The sequence below is a fragment of the Cibotium barometz genome, chromosome 62, assembly GCF_041138505.1.
Source record: "Cibotium barometz isolate CiBa-2024 chromosome 62, ASM4113850v1, whole genome shotgun sequence".
Classification (NCBI taxonomy): Eukaryota; Viridiplantae; Streptophyta; class Polypodiopsida; order Cyatheales; family Cibotiaceae; genus Cibotium; species Cibotium barometz.
Genome location: NC_141107.1, coordinates 24,001,896 through 24,025,151, shown reverse-complemented (window position 1 = coordinate 24,025,151; position 23,256 = coordinate 24,001,896). Strand labels below are relative to the sequence as shown.

Genomic DNA, 23,256 nt, shown 5'->3' with positions numbered 1-23,256 from the left:
GACTTACAGGTTCGGTCGACGGATTAGTTTGGTCAGTGAGATGACCTTGACTATGTTAGAGTAAAAATGAGTCTTGGAGAAATCGCCCGTGCTTTCTGGGCGAGGGAAGTTTTTTTGGGTTTGGTTTTGGAAGAACCGAGGGATTAGTCTCTTGTCCGGATATCCATGGGCGAGGCTTGGAGTGAGAGGCTCTGCCCTGCACAAGAAGTGCTACTTCCGCTGCTAGAACCCCTGAATTCATTGCGTGGAGTGGGCAAGGATCTTTCAAAACATATTTTGAAATCAAAACATGGCTTTATTGGGTTGGAGAACGAGGTGCGCACATACCTTAAAAACCAATTGTGAGAGGAGTGCCATGTGAAGCTTCAGCCACTTTGATCTGTTAGGTCCCTAATGAGTAAGAGCTTTCTTGGCCCATGTACGATCTGCATCACTAAATTTTAACAATAACGATTGTGGATTGACAAGAACCACACGTTGTATCATAAATATATCATGTGCCATTGTGTTCAGCACATGAATGGTAGTGACCTTGGCAATTTTACATGCAAAATAAATAAGGTATATGTTGACATATAAGATGTTTGTTCATCTCAATCACAAAAAACAAGATACAATCCACTTACTTGTTTATCATGAGCAGCACCAACAAGAACTCGGCCTCCTTCTCCTCAAGGAATTGGACCACCCCTCTACAAATCACCTTGGGAACCTTCTCTCTTTTAACTCAAGCAATTTTTTCCCATTCCTGCCATGCTTTGAGTCAATGGTTACCATCTCAAACAAAAAACATCTTCCCAACCATGTGCTGCCATCCTTCTGTCTGCTTATGTCAAACTTTGCTGATAATGATAGGTCGTGGTGGCTGACTACACTTCGATGGTCAAATGGAAAGGGCAATGCCACCATTGTTGACTCGTATGTGCTTTCTTCCATGATTTTAATAAGCCTTCAATGGAATCCTCATTCGTATGGATTTTCGGGTTTGCAAGGAGGTGGCAAAGAGACACTCTAGGAAGGCAGTTATGATTATCAACCAAGTGGTCCGATCCACCCAATTTGTGGAGATATGTGAATCAACCACTTGGCCAAAACTCTCCTTTATGAACTCCTCTTGGCAATCATGGTACTACTTCTGGCAACACAATTTTTGGTGGGTGTTGCAAGCGTAGGCCTCACAAACTTGTGACATGCCCACTTCCTACGATATTGCAATCTCATCTGGATTTTCGGTGAAGCCCTTGGATTCCAAATGCATCTCGGGGAGGCATTTTCTTTGTAGACGTGGAGGTTTGAGAACTCATGATGGAGAGAGATGGAGGCACTGAGAGGGAGAGGGCATTGAGCACATTGAGGGAGAGGGCGTGAGTGCATTGAGGGAGAGGGCACTTGTAAGGTGGAGGGCACGTTAAGAGGGAGGGCTCGTTGTGAGGGAGAGGGCACTTGTGAGGGGGAGGTCTTGTTGAGGAAGAGGGCGGTTGTGAGACTGGTTTTCGTTAGGCAGCGTGACATGCGCCACATTTGTGGCATGCATATGCCATGCAGCATTGCCATGTGTAATGCTCAAGCTCGGGCATTACATGTGATGCACAGGCATTATACGTAGCATTCCTACGTGGATTGCACTATCTGTGTAGGCAGTCTAGAGAGAGAGAGAGAGAGAGAGAGAGAGAGAGAGAAAGAGAGAGATCCTCTTCATTACACTCCCCTCCCAATGTCGTAGTTGAAAAGCCTACACATTCTATTATTATAAGTTGTGTTGCTCTCACAGAGTGATTGATATACATATCAATCTAAAGGAAATTAATTTAACTTAATGAGACATTTTCTAATGATATAACAGTGCAATGGAGTCAATGCTAAATGTTTTAGATGGAGAAAGAACAAAGCTCCAAATAAAGGTTAAGTAAAAAACTAAAGATTCCATCTCCACTTTACAAGATTGATCACTTACATGTCATAAGAGTAGATGTCATTGGGGCTACAATCATGCACTCTACATGCAAAAATGATGTATTGCTTTGAAAGGATATATATTATGTATATTGCAAGGTCTCTGATGGAGTAAATTGACATAATAAAACATAAGGTTAGTGGGTATATCAAGACATTGTATAGAGCATTGATTGTTACATTTATGTGAGCCTATAATGTTTGGTTATACACAAGGAGATACTCATTTTCTTAAATATTATATATATATATATATATAAACCACATATTTTTTTGGAATTAAAACTTTTTTTAAAATATTAATTACTTTAAACGGTTAAATAATAAATGCACAACTTATTTAAGGGTGTTAATCACCATTCATTTTGTGTGTACTTGGTACCTGTTATGTCATTCTTTTTTGTTCCTATTTAGAATGAGCTGTACAATCTTCTTCCCATCTTCTTGTTGGGGTTCATCAACACAAACACAAATACAACAAGCAGACACAAATTCTCCCCAAGAAACATGTTGATTAGGCAAAAACAGAAATTCAGACACAGCAGAAACTGAATATGCAGAGAGAAATCTGACAGAGCCAACTCACACAAGAGATAGAAAAAAACCTTAAGATCTGCTTCATTCTCCTTACATTACTTCCTTTCTTTTCTACCTTGCCCAAAACGTTACTCTTTCTCCCAAAACGTTCAAGATCCCCAAGACATTGTTAACTTCCAAGATCTCAAGACATTGTTAACTTCCAAGATCCCAAGACATTCATCAGACATTCCTGCCACCTTATAATTCCGACTTAGCACATATCCGACTTACTATATATCCGACTTAGCACATATCCGACTTACTTCAAAATATCCAACTAAGCAACATTCAACCTAAGAGAACTATGTCTTCAACACATGGCATGTCCCGGTGGTAGATTACAAAGAAATCTAACTCGGATCCACATATCCCTTGATCTGATCAAAATAATGTCAGAAAAAAGTAAAATCATGCTGCTTCATCAAATAGTTGTAGCAACATCAAAAGTCTGGTCCACCTCATAACATCAGGTTCAGCAACCTGAACATCCTTGTCTGTTGCTACTACATCCATACTTTGTCTGTTGCTACTACATCCATACTTTGTAATGAAACTGGTTCCTTGAACTGCTCAGCAACCTGTATCTGCTCTGCACCATGCATCTCTACATCAGGCACTTGGTCTGCAAACTATCTCAACTGATTCTTCCAGCAAACCTGCAACTTGTGTCTTGAAACTCCGATTCTTCTTCAAGTCCTGCACTTTCTGCATTGAAGGTGCTCTCCCCATAAAGTAATCATCACTCTTAGTGGGCATGCAGCCCCCGGCACGATCGCCAATTGTGTTGGGGTACAAATACAACACAAGTAGACACAATTTCTCCCCAAGAAACATGTTGATTAGGCGAAAACAAAAATTCAGACACAGTAGAAACTGAATATGCAGACAAAAATCTGACAGAGCCAACTCACACAAGAGATAGAAAAAAACCTTGAAATCTGCTTCATTCTCCTTACATTACATTACTTCCCTTCTTTCCTACCTTCCCCAAAACATTACTCTTTCCCCCAAAATGTTCAAGATCCCCAAGACATTGTTAACTTCCAAGATCCCAAGACATTCATTAGCCATTCCTACCACCTTACAATTCCAACTTAGCACATATCCGACTTAGCACATATCCGACTTACTACAAAATATCCGACTAAGCAACATTCAACCTAAGAGAAATATATCTTCAACACTTCTAAGAAGAATCTATGTTTTAGCACTTCAACCTAAGAGAAATATGTCTTCAACACTTCTAAGAAGAATCTATGTTTTAGCAAATGATCAAGTTCTCATGAGTGGAAAGTTCTTACAAGAACAAGTAGCTCCCTTATCATTTTATGGATTGCAGGAATAGTAAATATTGGGTCCCAAGAGTTGCATGTTCCTCAAGAGCCAACCTCTAATCATGAGGAGGAGGAGTTCTATATACTTGAGGACTCTCTTTCACCAAATTACTCCGCAATAGTTGATGCTTCATTAAATGCAAACCCACAACTAACAGCCATCTTAGATAGTCCACCCAGAGCAATTTAGCCTAATGTGATAGATATACGTAGCCCCTTACAAGATAACAACAAAATTGGTGTATCAGCCTCATCCACTATTGTAAGAGAAGATGGTAAGAGAATTTCAGAATACCTTTGGAGCATGAAGAAGGGAAACATATTAACAAAGATTTTGTTAAATTTCAAAGAGGTTATCAAGGCTGTGGAGATTCCTAGGTAATATAATGGTGATATTGCATTTTATTTCCCACCAACCATGGAAACACATGCAAGAATGGACTCCATGGAGCATAAGTATGATCCCCACTGGTGGTCAAAGCCGCAAACCTCTAACATTACCTTCCTTAGAGTGTGTCGGCAAAAGCCATTTCCTTCCCAGAGTGTGTCAAGACAAGCCATTACCTAGGTAGTTTGAAGTGTGTACTTGGTACTTCTTATGTCATTTTGTGTGTACTTAGTACCTGTTATGTCATTCTTTTTTGTTCCTATTTAGGATGATCTGTACAATCTAGAAGAATCTATGTTTTAGCAATGATCAAGTTCTCATGAGTGGAAAGTTCTTACAAGAACAAGTAGCTCCCTTATCATTTTATGGATTGCAGCAATAGTAAATATTGGGTCCCAAGAGTTGCATGTTCCTCGAGAACCAACCTCTAATCATGAGGAGGAGGAGTTCTATATATTTGAGGACTCTCTTTGCCCTATTACTCCGTAATAGTTGATGCTTCATTAAACACAAACCCACAACTATAGCCATCTTAGATAGTCCACCCAAAGGACTTCTTATTTAGTCTAATGTGATAGATTTACATAGCCCCTTACAAGATAACAACAAAATTGGTGTATCAGCCTCATCCACTATTATAAGAGAAGATGGTAAGAGAGTTTCAGAATACCTTTGGTGCATGAAGAAGGGAAACATATTAACAAAGATTTTGTTGAATTTCAAAGGCTATGGAGATTCCTACGTAATATAATGGTGATATTGCATTTTATTTTCCACCAACCATGGAGACACGTGCAAGAATGAACTCCATGGAGCATAAGTATGATCCCAACTCGTGGTCAAAGCCGCAAACCTCTAACATTACCTTCCCTAGAGTGTGTCGGGAAAAGTCATTTCCTTCCCAGAGTGTGTCGAGACAAGCCATTACCTAGGTAGTTTGAAGTGTGTGAATGAACTTTGCCCATGTTTAAAGAACCATAGGGTCTCAAATACATCACATTTTATTGGAAGCATGCTAAAGTCAGTAGAGAGGAGTGCAACAATGCATCTAGAAAGCTTCTTTGCCACATGATTGCTTAGTGCCAACAATGTGCATTGCTACATGTAATTGCTACATCTATTATGTGATGCCCTCCAGTGAGATGATGAGTCGATTAATGATACACATTGGTTTCCATCAACATAATGTACAGGCAAACACATCCAAGGCACTAAACTGATAGGACAAAGCAAATGGTGTCTAGGGTGTGTTAGAAGAAGTTCGCAATTCCGAGGCAAGAAAGGTATAAATGTGTGTGGCAAAAGGAATCATAAATGGCAGCACTAGTTCAAGAAAGTGGTTCCTCACATTTCATTGGGGAACAAGAGTGCATTAACATTAACGAGTATATGGGGATGATAAAAATCCATTCTAGTAACTAACGATGGTTGGTAATGGTCCAAGAAGTATTTTGCCCAAGCCTATCGTTTGGCAATTGGTCTAACTACTAAATGGTCGAAAGTCCTTCAAACTACACCAATGTGGTCATCGATAACGTTAGTATAAGGCCGTACTCATCGATTCAGACTATAAAATTTAGAGTCCTTTCTCCCATAAATCCATTCTAGTCTCACTAACGATGGTTGGTAATGGTCCAACAAGTATTTTGCCCAAGCCTTTCGTTTGGCAATTGGTCTAACTACTAAATGGTCGAAGGTCCCTTTAAACTACACCAATGTGGTCATCGATAACGTTAGTATAAGGCCGTACTACATCAATTCAGACTATAAAATTTAGAGTCATTTCTCCCATAAACCATAGCTCTAATACCACCTATAAGATACCCGCCCGTCCCCTCACCAGGGATAGGGATGCACCTCACTTGGTTATGGAGTCTACTTGAACAAATCCACTCTTATCTCTATGCATGGTTGCTTATGGTCCTTGAGTCACCACCTTGAACCACTTCACATAAAAAATGAACATAGAAAACTTTCTGAACCCAACCTTGATAATGTCTTGTATCGTTTCACAGTAAATCAAGCATGCCAAATTCACTATTCAAGTGACTTACACTTGAATGACTTTCTTGCATGAAATGGCCCTGACACCACGGCCAAATGTTGTTTTCTTCTTATCTATTCACTCCACTCAAAAGAGACGACCATGTCCCCAAAGTGCACCAAATTTGTAATAATACAAGCAAAAGAACATCATGAAAATTGTATGAAAAACAAAAACTTATATAAGACTATGTCATACAGTTTCTTGTGTACATATAAAAACTCACATGGTAATTAGAACCATATGCAGCCTCCTTCTCCTCATCGCTTCTTACAACCTTGCCACTATGTTTTTCTTATTGTATGATTTGCCAAATCCATGTACTAGAAGGAAGTTCTAGAGGTTGAGCGAGTGAATCTAGGTATGGCAATGCTCGAGTGATTTACCTCTTTCTAAAATTCAAACAATCTCGATCTCTTTTGCTCTTTGCTAGGTTATACCTCTCGATCCATTTCTCCATAGCACATGAGTTCTGGATGCAAAATTTATTAATCTTATCTCGTAATTCCATATCCATTGTTCTTTGAAGGCCTTGTCCTTGAGGCTCTTCCCTAATGAGTCGATCATCCTCTTCTTGTGTGTCCATAGTCGTGGCATATATGGTTTAGGATCTTGTGTTCCGATGCCAAGTCATTAAAGATACAATGCATTTGCATCTGAACATTGTTTGAATACATGAAATAATGGGGAAGTGTCATAAGACTTTAGCAGAAGCAAGGACCCTTTTTCCATAGACATCTTGCCTATATCTCGATGAACCACATTGTGGAAACTCGTGAGGTGAAGAATGGCATACTCTTGCTGCCCGAAAGAGAATAAAATTCTTTGAACAAGCATGGTGTGTGTTGTAGTCCATCCCTGTGGAGTGTAACATTGATTCTTGGGACAAGCATGGTGTGTGTTGTAGTCCATCCCTATGGAGTGCAACATTGATTCTTGGGACAAGCATGGTGTGTGTTGTAGTCCATCCTTATGGAGTGCAACATTGATTTTGCTCATGCACGGTCCAAAGGTATCTCATTTTCTTATTGTAGAATTTGATCCTTCAATAACCTATATGATATAAAACAACGAACAATAAAGGAGAAAGAGAAGACATTCCTGCAAGCATCTGAAACATAGAGAGGGGAAGGGACACATAGAGAGGGGAAGGGACACATACCCCATAAGTTTTGAAATTCTTATATCATACCACCCATATATTTATTGCATATATAGAATCAAGTGTGCAAAACCAAAACACATGCTCCACGGTAAAGCGGTAGATGGGCAAGCCAATGTATCTCTTTCTCCTCTCGAGAAGCATGCTCCACACATCATCTGATGTCATCTACTTCTTGGGCCGTTTCAAGCTCTGATGTGATCATCTACTCTGTGGCTTGTGATGTGCAGGGTATCTATCATGTTGTCCATGTCATGTTCTAGAACTCGATTTGAGCCGTCAAGTTCCAATCCCATCAAGCTTGTCTCTGCCCTTGCTCATTTTCTCCACTCATGTTGGATATCCATATGATCAACTAGTTAATTATTGTTTGGGTGCACATTGAGGCCACTAAGTAGATGTTTGCAAAGCGATCCATGTGTGTTTGCATTGTGGAAGAGCAGTGAGTGCTTCCCTTTTGATCCAGGTGGACAACAGTTAGTTTGAGAGCTACTACAGGACATAAATGTTTTGGCAGACTTGGAGGTTGGGCAAACTATGTTAGGAGTTTTTTTAGTGTAGTTTTCTGGCATATGTACATATAGATGCATGTTCATATAACATTTGGATGGGGCCAATACCTCACCCACTGAGGATGACAAGAACCATTTTTGTGGATTTCTTTGAGATTGCAAGCTCACATAGGTGGAGAGATGGTATCTGTAGGTTGCAAGGCCAAGAATGGATCCATTGTTAAACAGACACCGCCATGTGAGAGCCATTGCCACACATTTCTTTAGCTCTCTCTTCATGGGTGCCCCCATATCTTCACAAGTGCTAGAAGCGATTGAGTGGGTTTGGTGACATACGAGAGAGGTGGCTCCTCTCAGTCTTAGAACCTTCATGTTGACCCCCTTTATAGCAGAGGAGTTGGCGGAGGCTATGATGGCACTACCTACTAGGAAAAAATGCCTGATAGAGGATGGGCTTTTAGTCTCCTTATTTCTCCGACATTGGGATCTCATTGAATGTAGCCTCAAAGTTTCCTTCAATGAGATAATGATTATGGGAGCCATGTCGGAGCCATGTCAGAGAGGTTGTCAAAAGTATTGATCCATTGAATGTAGCCTCAAAGTTTCCTTCAATGAGATAATGATTATGGGAGCCATGTCGGAGAGGTTGTCAAAAGTATTGATCCATTTGATGAGGGTGGCGATAGATTGGAGACTCGACAGTGGTGGGGAGACCCATCACCCTCCCTGCCTACAAATTTCTAGCCAAGGCCATCAACCAATGACGATTACAACCTATCCTCCTTGACTTGATACATGGTACTACACATACGGGTGTCGTTCAAGATTAGAGAATTTTGGACATCTTCACTTTCTCGGAGGCAACTGCATCAGCCAGGATGCGTCAAGATGAACTTATTATTCTCTTTCTTAATTTTGAGAAAGCCTATGACATAGTAGATTAGAGATTTTTAGAGGGGATGATGGGTAGGATGGGTTTTCTCGAAGAGTGGGTATGAGGTGTTTTTGGACTCTACTCAGCTTCACACAGCTAGGTTCTCATTTAGGGAGCCAGAGGTAATAGATTTCTACTTTCTTGCTCGATCTAACAGGGCTGCCCACTAGCACCTCATCTCTTTTTGTTTGTAGCCAAGACCATGTGAGTAGTTTTCTCTCTATCTAGGAGACTGGGCTTCAGGGAATGCATCTTCTCATCCTCATGTAGGAGGAGCTACATGATTCTGAGTTTGCCAATGACACTATAACATACTTATCTGGGGATGAGAGGAACCTCCATAGATTTGCCGAGGTGATAGAGATCTTATGTCATGCGTGTTCATGTTTGACTGCTTGAGCCAGCATAAAGAAGAAAATGAGAAGTATTCGATCTTATGCATTCCACATGAAAGTGTCAAAATTTTGTTCACGCCATGAAACTTTTTTTGACTTTTCAAGCCGTGAACAAAATTTCAAAGTTTCATGCCGTGAAAAAAATTCAAAAATGTTCACACCGTGAAACAACAATTTCTCACTGGACCAATCACATAGCGCCACATGGAATGCTTCATTAAGGAAGCCACCCTGTCTGATGGCTACATTATAAAATTGCATTTCTTTCCTATTTTCATCATTCTGCATTGTATGATCGACTGTGAATCGCTCTCGATTGCATCTCCTGAGCCAGCCATCTCCCTTCAACCTATTTGACCTATTCACAATCTACCTCGAGGTGGGAGCTTGATACTCTTCTTTTTGTTTTCTTTTTTATTTTATTTCTATTTTTGATTTTGTTTTTGGTCTTCTTTCAAGATTCATATCATCTTGAGTATACACATTGAAAATTGTATAACCAATGACTTCATAGCCCCTTCACATGTGCATCATTCAATAAAATAAAATGAAAAAATCCTCATACACCAAAAAAGCATAACCAACGATTAACAATACATCCTGTAGTTTCATGGAAACTAATACTTTCACGGCCTGTGTTTTCACTGCCAAACTTTTCACGGCGTGTGTTTTCACAGCGTGAGACATTTCACAGCCAAACCTTCACAGCCTGTGTTCTCTCACGAATAACTCTTTCACGGCCTATGTTCTCTCACGAATAACTCTTTCACGGCCTGTGTTTTCAAGCCTACTTTTTCACGCTTGACCTTTTCACATGGCCTCACAAACTAACTCTAATCATGCACCTCCACGCCATAACCTAACTATTAACACATCCCAAGATTGTTCCTACACTAACAAACTCTTCAACCCAACTAACCTATTCCCCAATTTTTTTCTTTTTTAAAGAAGAAAGATGATATCAACCCCACCAGTCATTAGACTGATCCGATGTGCTCGTACCAGATGTCAGCCTTGGAGTCAGAAGCTCACGAGACCCAACTACAACTCAAGCTACCAGCGCTATTAAATCCCTAGCAAGTTAAAGAAGGAGGACAACACAGCGGCCCAAGATAAATTTTTTGGGTCCTTATGCCCAAGCTTTCCATGGGACCATCATCCGCAAGGAGGCTCACACGGCCCATGAAAAGATAGCCCTCTAGTACCACAGCCCAAAATGCTTACAAATACTGGAAGAGGCCAAAGTAAAGGCAAAATTGGACAAAGTGGGTCTAGGTAAGATGGCGCGCAGATACTCCCATGAAGTATCAACACAGACCTATGCGCAGAGTACCTTCAAGACCTATGACAAGGGGACCAAAAGAGGAACAATCACCAAAGCAAACGGCACTACCGAGAAACTCCTGATCACAGAGGAACTCATTCGGGAGGCACTACAACTTTAGGGGTCCACGTACACACCATTGACAAGATGCCTCTAGATACTATGCTCAAGAAAAATTCATACAATTAGAATAGGCCCGAGTATGAAAATATCCAAGATGAGGCTACAGAGAAAGCTTGGAGGGCCATGTCCTTGATGATAAGCCAATAGATAGATACAACAGGGTTGGTCTCAATAGGATTGCAAAAGTACATGAAGAGAAAGTAAACGATTGGGCATACTATCTACATAAGGATATGGAGAACTACTTGAAATCTCACCAATCTAAAATATGTAACCCATACCTTCTCACACAGGTTCTCAATCACATAGCAAAAAGACCTCTCAAGGAGCCCGAACCAGAGGAACATATGCAGTTGGCACTACTACCAGACCAGCCCAAGCTAACAGCTGAAGATATGCAAGAAGGGCAATCTATCTTGATGGAGACCAAGGGGATATAATAAAGCAGATGAAGAAAGATCGCAACAAGAAGAAAACTGATAGAAGATGAGGGGAGTGTGTTCAGATGTGGCTGAGTAACAGAGATTAGAGGAAGTGGCCAAGGAAATCCACACTTACCAAGAAGCCCTTCAAGAGAACATTCTCAGCCATACAACACAGGAGCCCCTGCAACAAAACACTCCTCTAAGAGGCCCAACACAACTCATATTTACAGATCTCTCTCCTCTCAAAGAATCAAATCTGGCAAACATGCCAATAGAGACAGCTCCTAAACAAGCAACACCAATATAGATTGAGGAAAGACAAGGTGTTGAGCAGGCCATAGCTCCAGCCATAGCTCCAGTGCAAGAACCAAAGGCCCCAATAGATGCAAGCAAAAGACAAAGAACTCCAGAGCCATCTAGTCCAAGCAAGAGAATAACATTGGAAGATGAAGAAAGACTACCCTAGCTAGCCTCACTGCATAACATAGACTATCAACAATTCTTGCAGGAGGAGACCGTGGAAGGACTTGACGAGCTACTCAACCAACCATAGACTAGGCTGGAAGCCGAATCAAGCACAAATGCAATGTGGGAACAAGAACAAAAGGTTTGGCAATGTAACCTCTTTACAACACATATGCTCCACAACTGTAACACCGCCCTCTGGAAGCAGGTAAAAGATGCATCCACCACGAGCGTAACACCGCCCTCTGGAAGCAGGTAAAAGATGCATCCACACAGGTACAAAGGCTAAAAGCCAACTTCGAAGCAGCTAAGGCTATCCACAAAGATGACATCATGAAGAGTTTGAAGGCTATGGAGGAGCAGGAGAAAAGGTACAATGCCCTAGAAAATAATAACATGGTCTTAAGATAAACAATAGTGCAAAGAATCAAGGAGAATGTTGACCTCAACGACAAATTGGAAAAAGCAAAGGAGCAGCTCCAAAAAGAAGTCACCCACATAAAGGAGCTCACTACACTTCACGCACAACAAATACAAGAATTCCAAGCCAATTCCAGGGCCAAAGAAGAAGAAATGCAATGCCGAATCCAGCAAGCTAGCAACACAACTAAAAGCAGAGGAGGAAAAGGGTAAACCATTTACAACATGAAAGGGAACAAACAAACAAGGCTCATGCAGAGAAGATCAAAGCACTTAATGAAACAATAAGTGAAATCCATTCTGAAGCACAAAGAAAAGAGTTGGCACACCAAGAGGCAGTGATGCAGCTTATGGCAACAACTACACGACACTCAAAGGTTGGCTACCCAAAGGCTCCAACAGATTACCAAAGCTTAGGACAGGGAAGCGATGGGCCCAAGAAGATGCAACAAGAAGATTCAAAGAATTGGATGTTGCAAGGATGGTCAAAGAAACGTCAATTTCAAACCTCCTTAAGTAACACAGACTCTCGCCTCTCCAAAGCATTAGAGCGTCAGCTGGCAGTCCAAGAAAGAAGTTAGCGGCGGCGGCCGAAGCCCTAGCAAACGATGATCTCCGTCTCCTCCTTGAGCATGCCTCCGAGTTGGGTCAGCTATGCCAATAACTCCTCGGGCCCCTCCTCAAACTCTTTCCTTATTTTTGTCTACACTAACACTCTCTCTACTTCAATATGACATAAATCAATGTAAAGATATAGGCCTAGGAGAACTAACATTAATCAAACAAAAATACTGAAAGAGATGTTGATCCATAATAATGGAAATTTTGAGGGGAGACTTAATATTAACTAATCCTCAAGACATCTTTTTATACCCTCTACATCCTATAGTGCTAAACCTTCGTAGTTGGTGTCGCATTCTCTAAAATTTAGAAATTTTGGACAACAATGTCAAAAAATTAGACCTGTTTGTTGTTGAAATTTGAGCGTTGTGATGAGCTATGACCTGTTTGAGCATTGTGATGAGCTATGGTGAATCAAACACTAGAATCAACATCATTAACAAATTGATTAGCAAATAATTAAGATGTAATTAGTGGATAATTAACAAATAGATTAATGTAGGCATGGATAATCAAATAGATTAATGTAGGCATGGATAATCAAAAACCAGCAAATTCTCATTAGGGCAATGCCTCAATTTATAGAGTTTACATCAAGCATCTAATCCCACTAATTTTTCCATGATTCACTCCACCTCTTTTCCCGGATTCTCTCCACCTCTTCACTTTTCCCAAAATATCTCCACATTTCCCAGAATATCTCCACACTTCCTAAATCTTCTCATGCTACCCTTTATTCTCTCCGGGCCTAGTAGGTTCTTTCACATTTACAGATTCTCTTTTACAGCCTCTAACCAAGGGCTTGTTCCCGCACACACCCTATTCACTTGTATTTTCAACACCTCCCCTCAAGTGAATACTCCTAGAACACCTAGACCCTATACCAAGTTTTCCTCCCCTTACTTGATAGTCCGCGATTAGTGCCTACACTTCTCTCAAGTTATCTTAGCACACCTGGACCCTGTAACAAGTTTCTTTCTTACTTGACAGTCTGCGAGGCCAGTGCCTCAAGTCCCTAAACTCCATAGTCCTTGATACTCTCTCTCTCTATGTGTCCAAGGCTACTATAAGTGCCCGCGACCTTGACTAAAGTGCTCACACATACATCTACCACATGGCTCATTGGTGGATCAGAGGTGGTTTTACTTTGTTGGGGCAGGTTACATTGGGTTGTGCGGTCTCTCTCTCTCTCTCTCTCAGAGATTTTCACATGGCTCCTCACTCTTTGGAGCCTCACATCTTCTCTTATCTTCAGTCTTCTCTTATCTTCAGTCTTCTCTTATCTTCAGTCTTCTTGTCGTGGTAGCTTCTCTCCATGTGTCCGTCTCTTCTTTCAGTCTTCTTGTGGCACCTTCTCTTCTCGTGTCCATGTCTTCCTTTAGATCTTCTTGGTGTGGATCTTCCTCTTGGCAGGAGATGTTCTTCTTCTTTCATGGCTAGGGCCATGAGCTTGTCCGTCAGGTCTTTTTGCTCCATGTGAGCAACATGTTTCAATGTTTTACTGACAGATCCTTTGGGTTTTTGATGTTTATCTTGTGTCATTATGCAATGCAAACCCAAAATTATGCGGGAGGTCTTACCTCTTGCCTTATTCTGGACAAGGGCAGTGTCTGATCCCATATTTACACTGATGTAATGTGCCCAATACATAATGCGTATAGCATTCATTCTCATGCACATTCCCAAATGCAACTCTCACACTAACCAAGGGTTAAATGCAAAATGATGATTATCACAAATTTATTAGCACAATTTTTCTAAAAATTACATTAAATCAAGGGTAACCAATTTGTACGGAATGGTTGGAGTATCAAACCAACTTCGAATTGTAATCTAAAGTTATAGGGATCTGTATCAGATACCTAATGGTTAATTTGAACCCTCAATTGCACCAAAATACATTGATTAGCATTGATTAATCATTGATTAACAAATTAATCCACTATTTTGTGTGCAAAAAAATAGAGTATGCAGGGAGTCGAGATCTGGTGCCTTAGACTTCAAATGAGCTCAAATGCTTTCAAACCCATCAATAGCAATGAGTCTAGTAGAGGATTAATCCAAGAAACACAAGATTTGACCAAATATTGAAAGCTTAATCTCTATTTTACCAAAGTCACCTCTGTAGATTTGATGAAGAGCTTGGATCTCACTTTCTGTAGACTTGATGAAATTGAATTTTGTCTTTACCAGCTTGTAGAGAATGCTTGAAAACCCCCGGAGCCAAGAGGAATTAGAGCAATTTGATTTGATGAAGTGGAAATTACTAATTTGCTGCTGTCAGAAAAACATAGCTTGATAAAAACACGATTTCTCTTCATCCGGTTGGCGGTTTACGCTTCTGATTCGACTGGCTCAAGTAGTAAGGAGTTGGCTATCTATGGCTAAAAGGGTTTAGGCTAATTTTATGTGTGCAAGGAGGGGGAGCTCCTCCACTGGCTGGGGGTACAGAGGTGAGTTGAAAAAAGAGGAAAAATTATAATTTTCTACTAATCCTAGTTAGCAAAATAATTAGCAAGATAACAGGCTCACAAATTAGCATGGCTCTGATACCATGTTGAAATTTGAGCATTGTGATGAGCTATGGTGGATCAAACACTAGAATCAACATCATTAACAAAGTGATTAGCAAATAATTAAGATGTAATTAGTGGGTAATTAAGACATAATTAGTGGGTAATTAAGATGTAATTAGTGGGTAATTAAGATGTAATTAGTGGGTAATTAAGACGTAATTAGTGGGTAATTAACAAATAGATTAATGTAGGCATGGATAATCAAAAACCAGCAAATTCTCATTAGGGCAATGCCTCAATTTATAGAGTTTACATCAAGCATCTAATCCCACTGATTTTTCCATGATTCACTCCACCTCTTTTCCCTGATTCTCTCCACCTCTTCACTTTTCCCAGAATATCTCCACACTTCCCAGAATATCTCCACACTTCCTAAATCTTCTCATGCTACCCTTTATTCTCTCCCAATAGATTCTTCTCACCTTTTCACAGGTTCTTTCACATTTACAAATTCTCTTTTACAGCCTCTAACCAAGGGCTTGTTCCCACACACACCCTATTCACTTGTATTTTCAACATTTGTCCCCCAGATGACATTCCAGAGACACCCGCCAACTATGAGGTAGTAGCACATAGTTACCAATGGGTTATAAATCATGGGTGGCTAGAGGTCTATAACACTCACCAACATCTAATTTTATGTGATTCCACTCTATATCATCCTTTTGGCATTCTAAAACTCTACTCCAATATTTACAAACATTTAGAAGCAATGCTAACAAGTGTACTATACAATTTTGATGCTACCCACATAGAATATCCTACTATCAATGCTAACAAGTGTACTATACAATTTTGATGCTACCCACATAGAATATCCTACTATCAATGACAAAGAAATTCCAGACTTACAACCATTTATTAAGTCTCGTAAGCCTAGCCACCCAGGCCCTAGCATAGGTCAAGGTCAAGATGAATCCTCTTCTTCATTTTCAACATCAACTTACCCTGTCTATTCTAATGTCATTAGTAAGCTACTTAACCCATATCCTAACACACCACCTACTAACACCTCTCAAGCTGACTGCATTTTCTCATCTTTCCATTCTCCTGATATAGATTTTTCCACTCACCCTCTCGCCCTCAATGAGGTACTAGCACCTCATCCATCTCCACCATGTCACTCTCAAGAGGTACTAGCACCTCATCCATCTCCACCATGTCACTCTCAAGAGGTACGACATCCTATCCCACAAGATAATCTTGAAGCATTTACTGATGATACCATTTTGGATTCTTTATCAGCTGTAGAGTACGAGGGGTTCATTTGTGTAGGCAAACCTCTGTTGAAGCCAAAGTTAATGTTTAAACTCCTCATGCAGATAATTCCATTTAAGCCCACAAGATAAATCATGCTAGAAGTTTATTCCGAAATCACTCCAACAAAACAGCATAATGTACCATATCCTCTCCGCGCTCCATGCCCTGACTTAGAGGAACTACTTCCATTGGCTAGAGAGGGTACATTATGGCCGAATGTGGCCGAATGTGGCAAAGCACACACAAAGCTGGCAAATCCTCAGTTAGCTGATCTGCTAGAGATACGGATTGTTACATTTATGATCAGCTATTGTTTCTATAGGTGGGGAGGAAAGCAAACCCTGTGTGGCTACACCACAATAGTCACCATTGAAGAGCACCCATGACTGGAAGTCTTTGGAATACAGCCAGATTGGAGGAAGGAGTACCTAGCAATTCCAGAATTCAGCCGTGTATATGGGCACGCCACCAACACTACGGGTCGATCCTTTACACATGCCAGTAAAAGAATATAGACACCGCTAGAATTTCAGGAAGCCAAGAGACGTGACTCACATGTGTGCTACAACTTTTCCATTTTCATACCAGCAACATTTGCAAACATTTAGGAGCAAAGACAGCAAATTCTTACATGGATAAGGGCATGGTGGCGACGAATTCTAGACCCCACTATTGTGGCTAGTGCCAAATTTTTGAAATTGGTGGTGGTGCTGATAGACCAAAGGAGCCCTACGATGGCTATGAAGCAAAACACCTAAAATTCAACATGAACCAAGGGCCATCTGGATAGGGGTATCATGCTTTACTACCACAGACTGCGATGTCTTCCCGGCTACATGCATATCACTTTTGAAGACATGGTGGTTTACAATCTTTTGGAGATCACACTCGGCATTCCGATGAACACTCAAAAATCTCCAATCCAGGAGGAACTTCTACCAACATGAGTTCAGTGACCAAGTTTTTAGACCTCGGTAACAGGTTCTGCAAGGACAAAATCTACATTAAGAAGGGGGGATGTTAATCCCATTTTAACAAACATGATCCTCCAATTAAGGACATTAATAAGTGTTATGAAACGGCACTATAAAAGTTGTACATTATGAGATATTGGCCACCCAAGGCCTAGTAAGTAAGTTTTGGCCCAAGTGTGAATAAGGGCCAAATGTATATAAGGCATTTTCTCATAATGAAAAGACACAATCCCCTTTGTACTATAGAGAGCTCTCCCTTATGTCTTGAGAGAGATTGAAGGAGAGAGAGAGCATTCTAGCATTGTTCCTCTTTTATGCTTGTGTGATTCATGCTTGTGTGTGATTCATGCTTGTGTGTGAGAGAGTGAGAGAGAGAGCATTCTAGCATTGTTCCTCTTTTATGCTTGTGTGATTCATGCTTGTGTGTGAGAGAGTGAGAGAGAGAGTGATTGCCTTGCGATGGTGCAAGAGACTCTACAGTGACAACGTGGAGGCGGAGGTTGGAGGTTGGAGCTTAACAAGCAAGCCTAGAGGCCTCAAGGGACTCAAGTTTGAAGCATTGGTAAGTGCCCTATGTCTTTTTTGATCTATTGCTCATTCTTTAGGTGAATGTGTTGATTTCCCTCTCTTGGAGGTGTCCATTTTGGATTAACAAACATGATCCTCCAATTGAGGACATTAATAAGTGTCATGAAACTGCACTATAAAAAGTTGTACATTATGAGATATTGGCCAACCAAGGCCTAGTAAAAGTAAGTTTTGGGCGCCCAAGTGTGAATAAGTTTTGGGCGCCCAAGTGTGAATAAGGGCCAAATGTATATAAGGCATTTTCTCATAATGAAAAGACACAATCCCCTTTATGCTATAGAGAGCTCTCTCTTGTGTCTTGAGAGAGATTAAAGGAGAGAGAGAGCATTCTAGCATTGTTCCTCTTTTATGCTTGTGTGATTCATGCTTGTGTGAGAGAGTGAGAGTGAGAGAGAGAGAGAGAGAGAGTGATTGCCTTATACGATGGTGCAAGCGACTCTACAGTGACAGCGTGGAGGTGGGTGAAGCTTGGAGGTTGGATTTTAACAAGTGAGCTTGGAGGCCTCAAGGGACTCAAGTTTGAAGCATTGGTAAGTGCCCTACGACAGCTGTGATCTATTACTCATCCTTTAGGTGAATGTGTTGAGTTCCCTCTTGGAGGTGTGGTATCCCATAACAACGAGGATACCAAAATTAAGAGTCTAATTAATCTCCTATTTTAGATTAATTTACACATTTGTTGATGCATATAGACTAGCATTCCCTTGCTCTATCCAATGATGTGCTCAATTGTGTGAATTAATTAGGGATTAATGGTTAATTAGAGTCCTTGATTAGTGTAAAAGAGGGAAAGATTAGTGAAAAGATTAATCTTTGATTAATTCTTAATAACTTTTTTACATAACTCATTGAGTCTAATCAACATTCAATGAGTAGATACTCATGAGTTGTCAAATTGTCCATTTTTTTGTAAGGGGTGTCATAAAAAGGTTGACTTTTTGCACCTAGACAGAATAGAGATGAGAGATGGTACATTGACTCTGGGGATTCTAATCACATGACACCCCACGGAGAGTGGTTCGATGAGTTGGTTTTGCAGGTTCACATGGTTATGTGTGCACTGGGGATGACACCCAGCACGATATTGAGCACACAGGAGTTGTTCCGTTGATGATGCCTAATGGCAAGAAGAAAAGCCTGCATGATGTACTGCATGTACCGTCAATAACCAAGAATCTTTTGTCTGTGGGACAAATGGCAGAACAAAATCTGTAGGTGAGATTCAATAAAGATGGATGCTTTATTGAAGAATATGGTAATGGCTGTAAATTAATTGCTAGAGGTAGAAGGGATGGCAGGATGTTCACCTTGGGATGCATCCATTCTTGAACTTAAGGCAGCCATGTTTGCACATGATGCGGGTGCTATTCCGGGGATGTGGAGATTTGGCACAAGAGGATTTGCCATGTCAATGTACAAAAGCTGAAATCTATGCAGCAGAAGGAAGTGGTACTTGGATTGCCCAAATTCAAGTATAATGACTTTGGTCATGTATGTCCTACATGTCAGTTTGGAAAGCAGGCAAGATTTCCCTTCATGAAACATGTACACTCTAATGTTTGGGGTCCATCGCATAATGCTTCGTTTGGAGGAGCTTGTTACTATGTATCTTTCATTGATGATTTTAGCAGGTACACTTGGCTGTACATACTGAAGCATAAAGATGACGTGTTTGATGCCTTCAAGGACTTCAAACAGCATGCTGAAAATGAGTTGGGCTGCTGCTACGTATCTTGTCTTAGGTATGGAGGCAGAGAATATGTCTCTAAGGAGTTTGACAGATATCTTGCAAAGTATGGGATAAGAAGGCAGCTCACTTGCACCTATACACGACAGCAGAACGATGTTGCAGAGAGGAAAAACAGGGTACTGATGGAGTCAGCTAGAGCTATGCTGAATGAAAAATGTCTACCTGATGTTTACTGGGCTGAAGCAGTGCTGACTGCTGTCTATGTGCTGAATCGAATCCCTATAGCAGGGATTCATGATGTTACACCTTATGAGAGGTTGTATGGTAAACCTGACATTAGGCACTTAAAAGTTTTTGGCTGCATTACGTATGTGCATATACCATATGAAAGAGAAAGAAATTGGATCCTAAGGCAGTAAAGAGCGTGTTTTTGGGTTATGCACAGGAAAGAAAAGCCTATAAATGCTATGTGCCATCTACACATGAGACACTGATAAGCAGAGATGTCTTTGACGAATTAGCTTCCTGGTATGGGAATCCAGTTACTGTGCCTACTACTGATGGATCAGCCAGCACAAGTAATGCTGAAAATACCCCTGCAGTTAGTACAACCATGAGTGGTCAGACAAGTGATGTATCATCTACAGTGAGTCCTTGGTGTGGCAGATTGCGGAATTGCACTCCTACGTCCACTGACATGGACATGTCAGTGAGGGGAAGTTTGTTTAAGGGAAAAGAAAAAATATTTGAAGATGTAATAGGACCACTTACTTGCAGGTTATGAGTCGTCCAGCAGTGATAGCTTGGACAGTGAGTTGGGGATTCCGTCTGTCATGACGCCAAGTGTTAGGTAGAATCGTTATGTGCCGCCTCATGAGAGGCAAGCTCAGAGTGAGCCACAGTTGAGGAGATCTGAGAGGGTCAAGAGACCCATTGACAGGTACACTTATTCTAGATATTCAGCCCGTCATTATGCTTACATGACGAAAGTGAGAGGTTTTAAAGAACCCACTAAGTTTGATGAGGCAGTTTGCAGATGAGAAGTGGTGTGCTGCCATGGATGAGGAGTATTCAGCTTTGGCTGAAAATGGAACATGGGATTTAGTGCAGTTGCCTGATGGGAAAGTCCCCATTGGCTGCAAATGGGTGTACAAGGTTAAGTGCAGATGGGTCATTAGAGTGCTACAAGGCCAGGCTGGTTAAAATAGCTACGGTCAGAATTGTCATTGCATTGGCAGTAGCTAAAGGCTGGAAGTTATGGCAGATGGATGTGAAAAATGCCTTTCTGAATGGTGAGTTGCAAGAAGAGGTTTATATGGGAGCAGCCTGAAGGCTATGTGCATCCGTATTTTCCAACACATGTATGCAGATTGAAAAAGGCATTATATGGATTGAAATAGGCACCTAGAGCATGGAATGCTCGAATTAGCAGCTATTTACAACAACATGGGTTTAAGTTGGGTGATGCAGATCACAGTTTGTTTGTGAAGAAGACAGATCATGGCTGTGTATTTCTGGTTGTCTATGTCGATGACTTAATCATTATACTGGAGATGATGAAAGCGGGATTGCTAAAATTAAATCATGTTTGTAGGCTGAATTCAAAGTCAAAGATCTTGGTGAGTTGAAATATTTTTTGGGAATTGAGGAAGTGTCGTCACCTCAAGGCATATGGTTGCTACAGAAGCAATATGCTCATGACATGTTACAGAAGTATGGTATGGCTGAATGCAAGGCTATGGATACACTCCTAGAGCAAAATGTCAAGCTACAAATTGATGTTGGGGCTTGGTGAGTTGAAATATTTTTTGGGAATTGAGGTAGTGTCGTCACCTCAAGGCATATGGTTGCTATATAGAAGCAATATGCTCATGACATGTTACAGAAGTATGGTATGGCTGAATGCAAGGCTATGGATACACTCCTAGAGCAAAATGTCAAGCTACAAATTGATGTTGGGGCTGAAGTAGAGAATGTAACCATGTATCGTCAGATGGTGGGAGGGTAGCTTGATCTACTTGACTATTACGCGACCTAACTTGAGTTATGCTGTGGGGCTGATCAGTCAGTTCATGCAGAAGCCTCGCAAGCAGCATTTGGATGTAGTCAAGAGAATCAAGAGATATGTAAAGGCTACGACAGATTATGGGTTGTTTTATGCATATGGTAAACCCCTTGACTTGACAGGGTATACTGACGCGCTGGACTGGGCTAGTTGTGCCTATCAAGAGATATGTAAAGGCTACGACAGATTATGGGTTGTTTTATGCATATGGGAAACCCCTTGACTTGACAGGGTATACTGACGCGCTGGACTGGGCTAGTTGTGCCTATCAACCAGTGGCTATGCATTTAGCATGATTAGTTGTGGCAGAGTAAGAAACAGCCTACAGTTGCATTGTCTAGTACAAAAGTTGAGTACCATGGTGCGCGGCCTTAGCGGCCTGTGAAGTTGTTTGGTTACAGAAGTTACTGAATGACTTTGGGATCCACTTGGACAATAAAGTGAAGCTACATTTTGTGATAATTTGAGCAGTGTCATGCTTGCAAGCAATCCCTTCTACCATGCAAGATCAAAATACATTGAAGTTCATTACCATTTCATCATAGAAATGGTACTAGTAGAGCAGGTTGACTTGGTGCATGTGAAGGCTGAAGACCAGGTAGTAGCGGACATCTTTACCAAATCACTTGGTAAAGATAAGTTCATTTATTTTAGGCAGCTACTTGGAGTGTTGCAAATGGTTTGAGCTTGAGGGGGAGTGTTGGAAGTCAAGCTCTAGCTCCACCCCGCGTGTGTCATCTTTATGTTGTGTGATCATGACCGACACCAGCTAGGTACACCTGGACATGTGTGTTGTAGTAAATAAGTCAGTCACAGCTAGATATTAGTAGCGTAGGTCTCTTTTCTGTGTATGAGTGTGAAAGTAATGAATAGAAGAAGGTGAGCCTGTAGGCTCTGGGTTCTGATCCATTCTCTATCTGTCTCTCCCTCTCTTCCAATAAGATGCGGGCCCATCTTTCCCACATGAGGAGAGCAAGGTGCTACTTGAGCTTGAGATCAATCTATTGACGAGCACCATTGTGGTGGAAGGTAAAGAATACTTCTTTACCTTCTTTATTCATGACCTTCAAAAGACAGTTGGCTTGAGAATGGATGAATGCTTGGGCATTAAATGCACGCGATGTGAGGTGGACCTTGATACGTCCAACCTCGGTCCTCACCTAGATAGTGCTATATTACCCCTTGGAGAATCTATCGTAGAGATAGTTGCTTTGGTCAAGGAAACTGTGGTTGAGACCACGGAGCAAGCCCTAGTTCCAAAGGGGGAATTCACAACCTTACAAGACAAGCTAGAGGTTGACAAGGATACCCTTGCTGTGCTGGAGTAATGGAGGAGACCAAAGCACCAAAAAAGGATGAGGCTAAGTCCTCGATTGACGTCCACCAGCACTTTGGCAAAAGAAGACATTGAGCAAGAGGTAATA

The 23,256-nt window shown here is 41.1% G+C and overlaps 1 protein-coding gene across 1 annotated transcript; it reads left to right on the top strand.

The window, feature by feature from the left end:
* The first annotated feature begins 12,399 nt into the window (after positions 1 to 12,399).
* On the top strand, positions 12,400 to 22,207 carry LOC147604272 (uncharacterized). The gene is made up of 10 exons (XM_086795661.1): positions 12,400 to 12,634; positions 19,117 to 19,288; positions 19,709 to 20,134; positions 20,269 to 20,476; positions 20,622 to 20,707; positions 20,878 to 21,059; positions 21,238 to 21,386; positions 21,479 to 21,558; positions 21,833 to 22,025; positions 22,142 to 22,207. The coding sequence occupies exons 1-10, from the start codon at positions 12,400 to 12,402 to the stop codon at positions 22,205 to 22,207; spliced, it is 1,797 nt and encodes a 598-aa protein (XP_086651787.1).
* Positions 22,208 to 23,256: the final 1,049 nt, after the last annotated feature.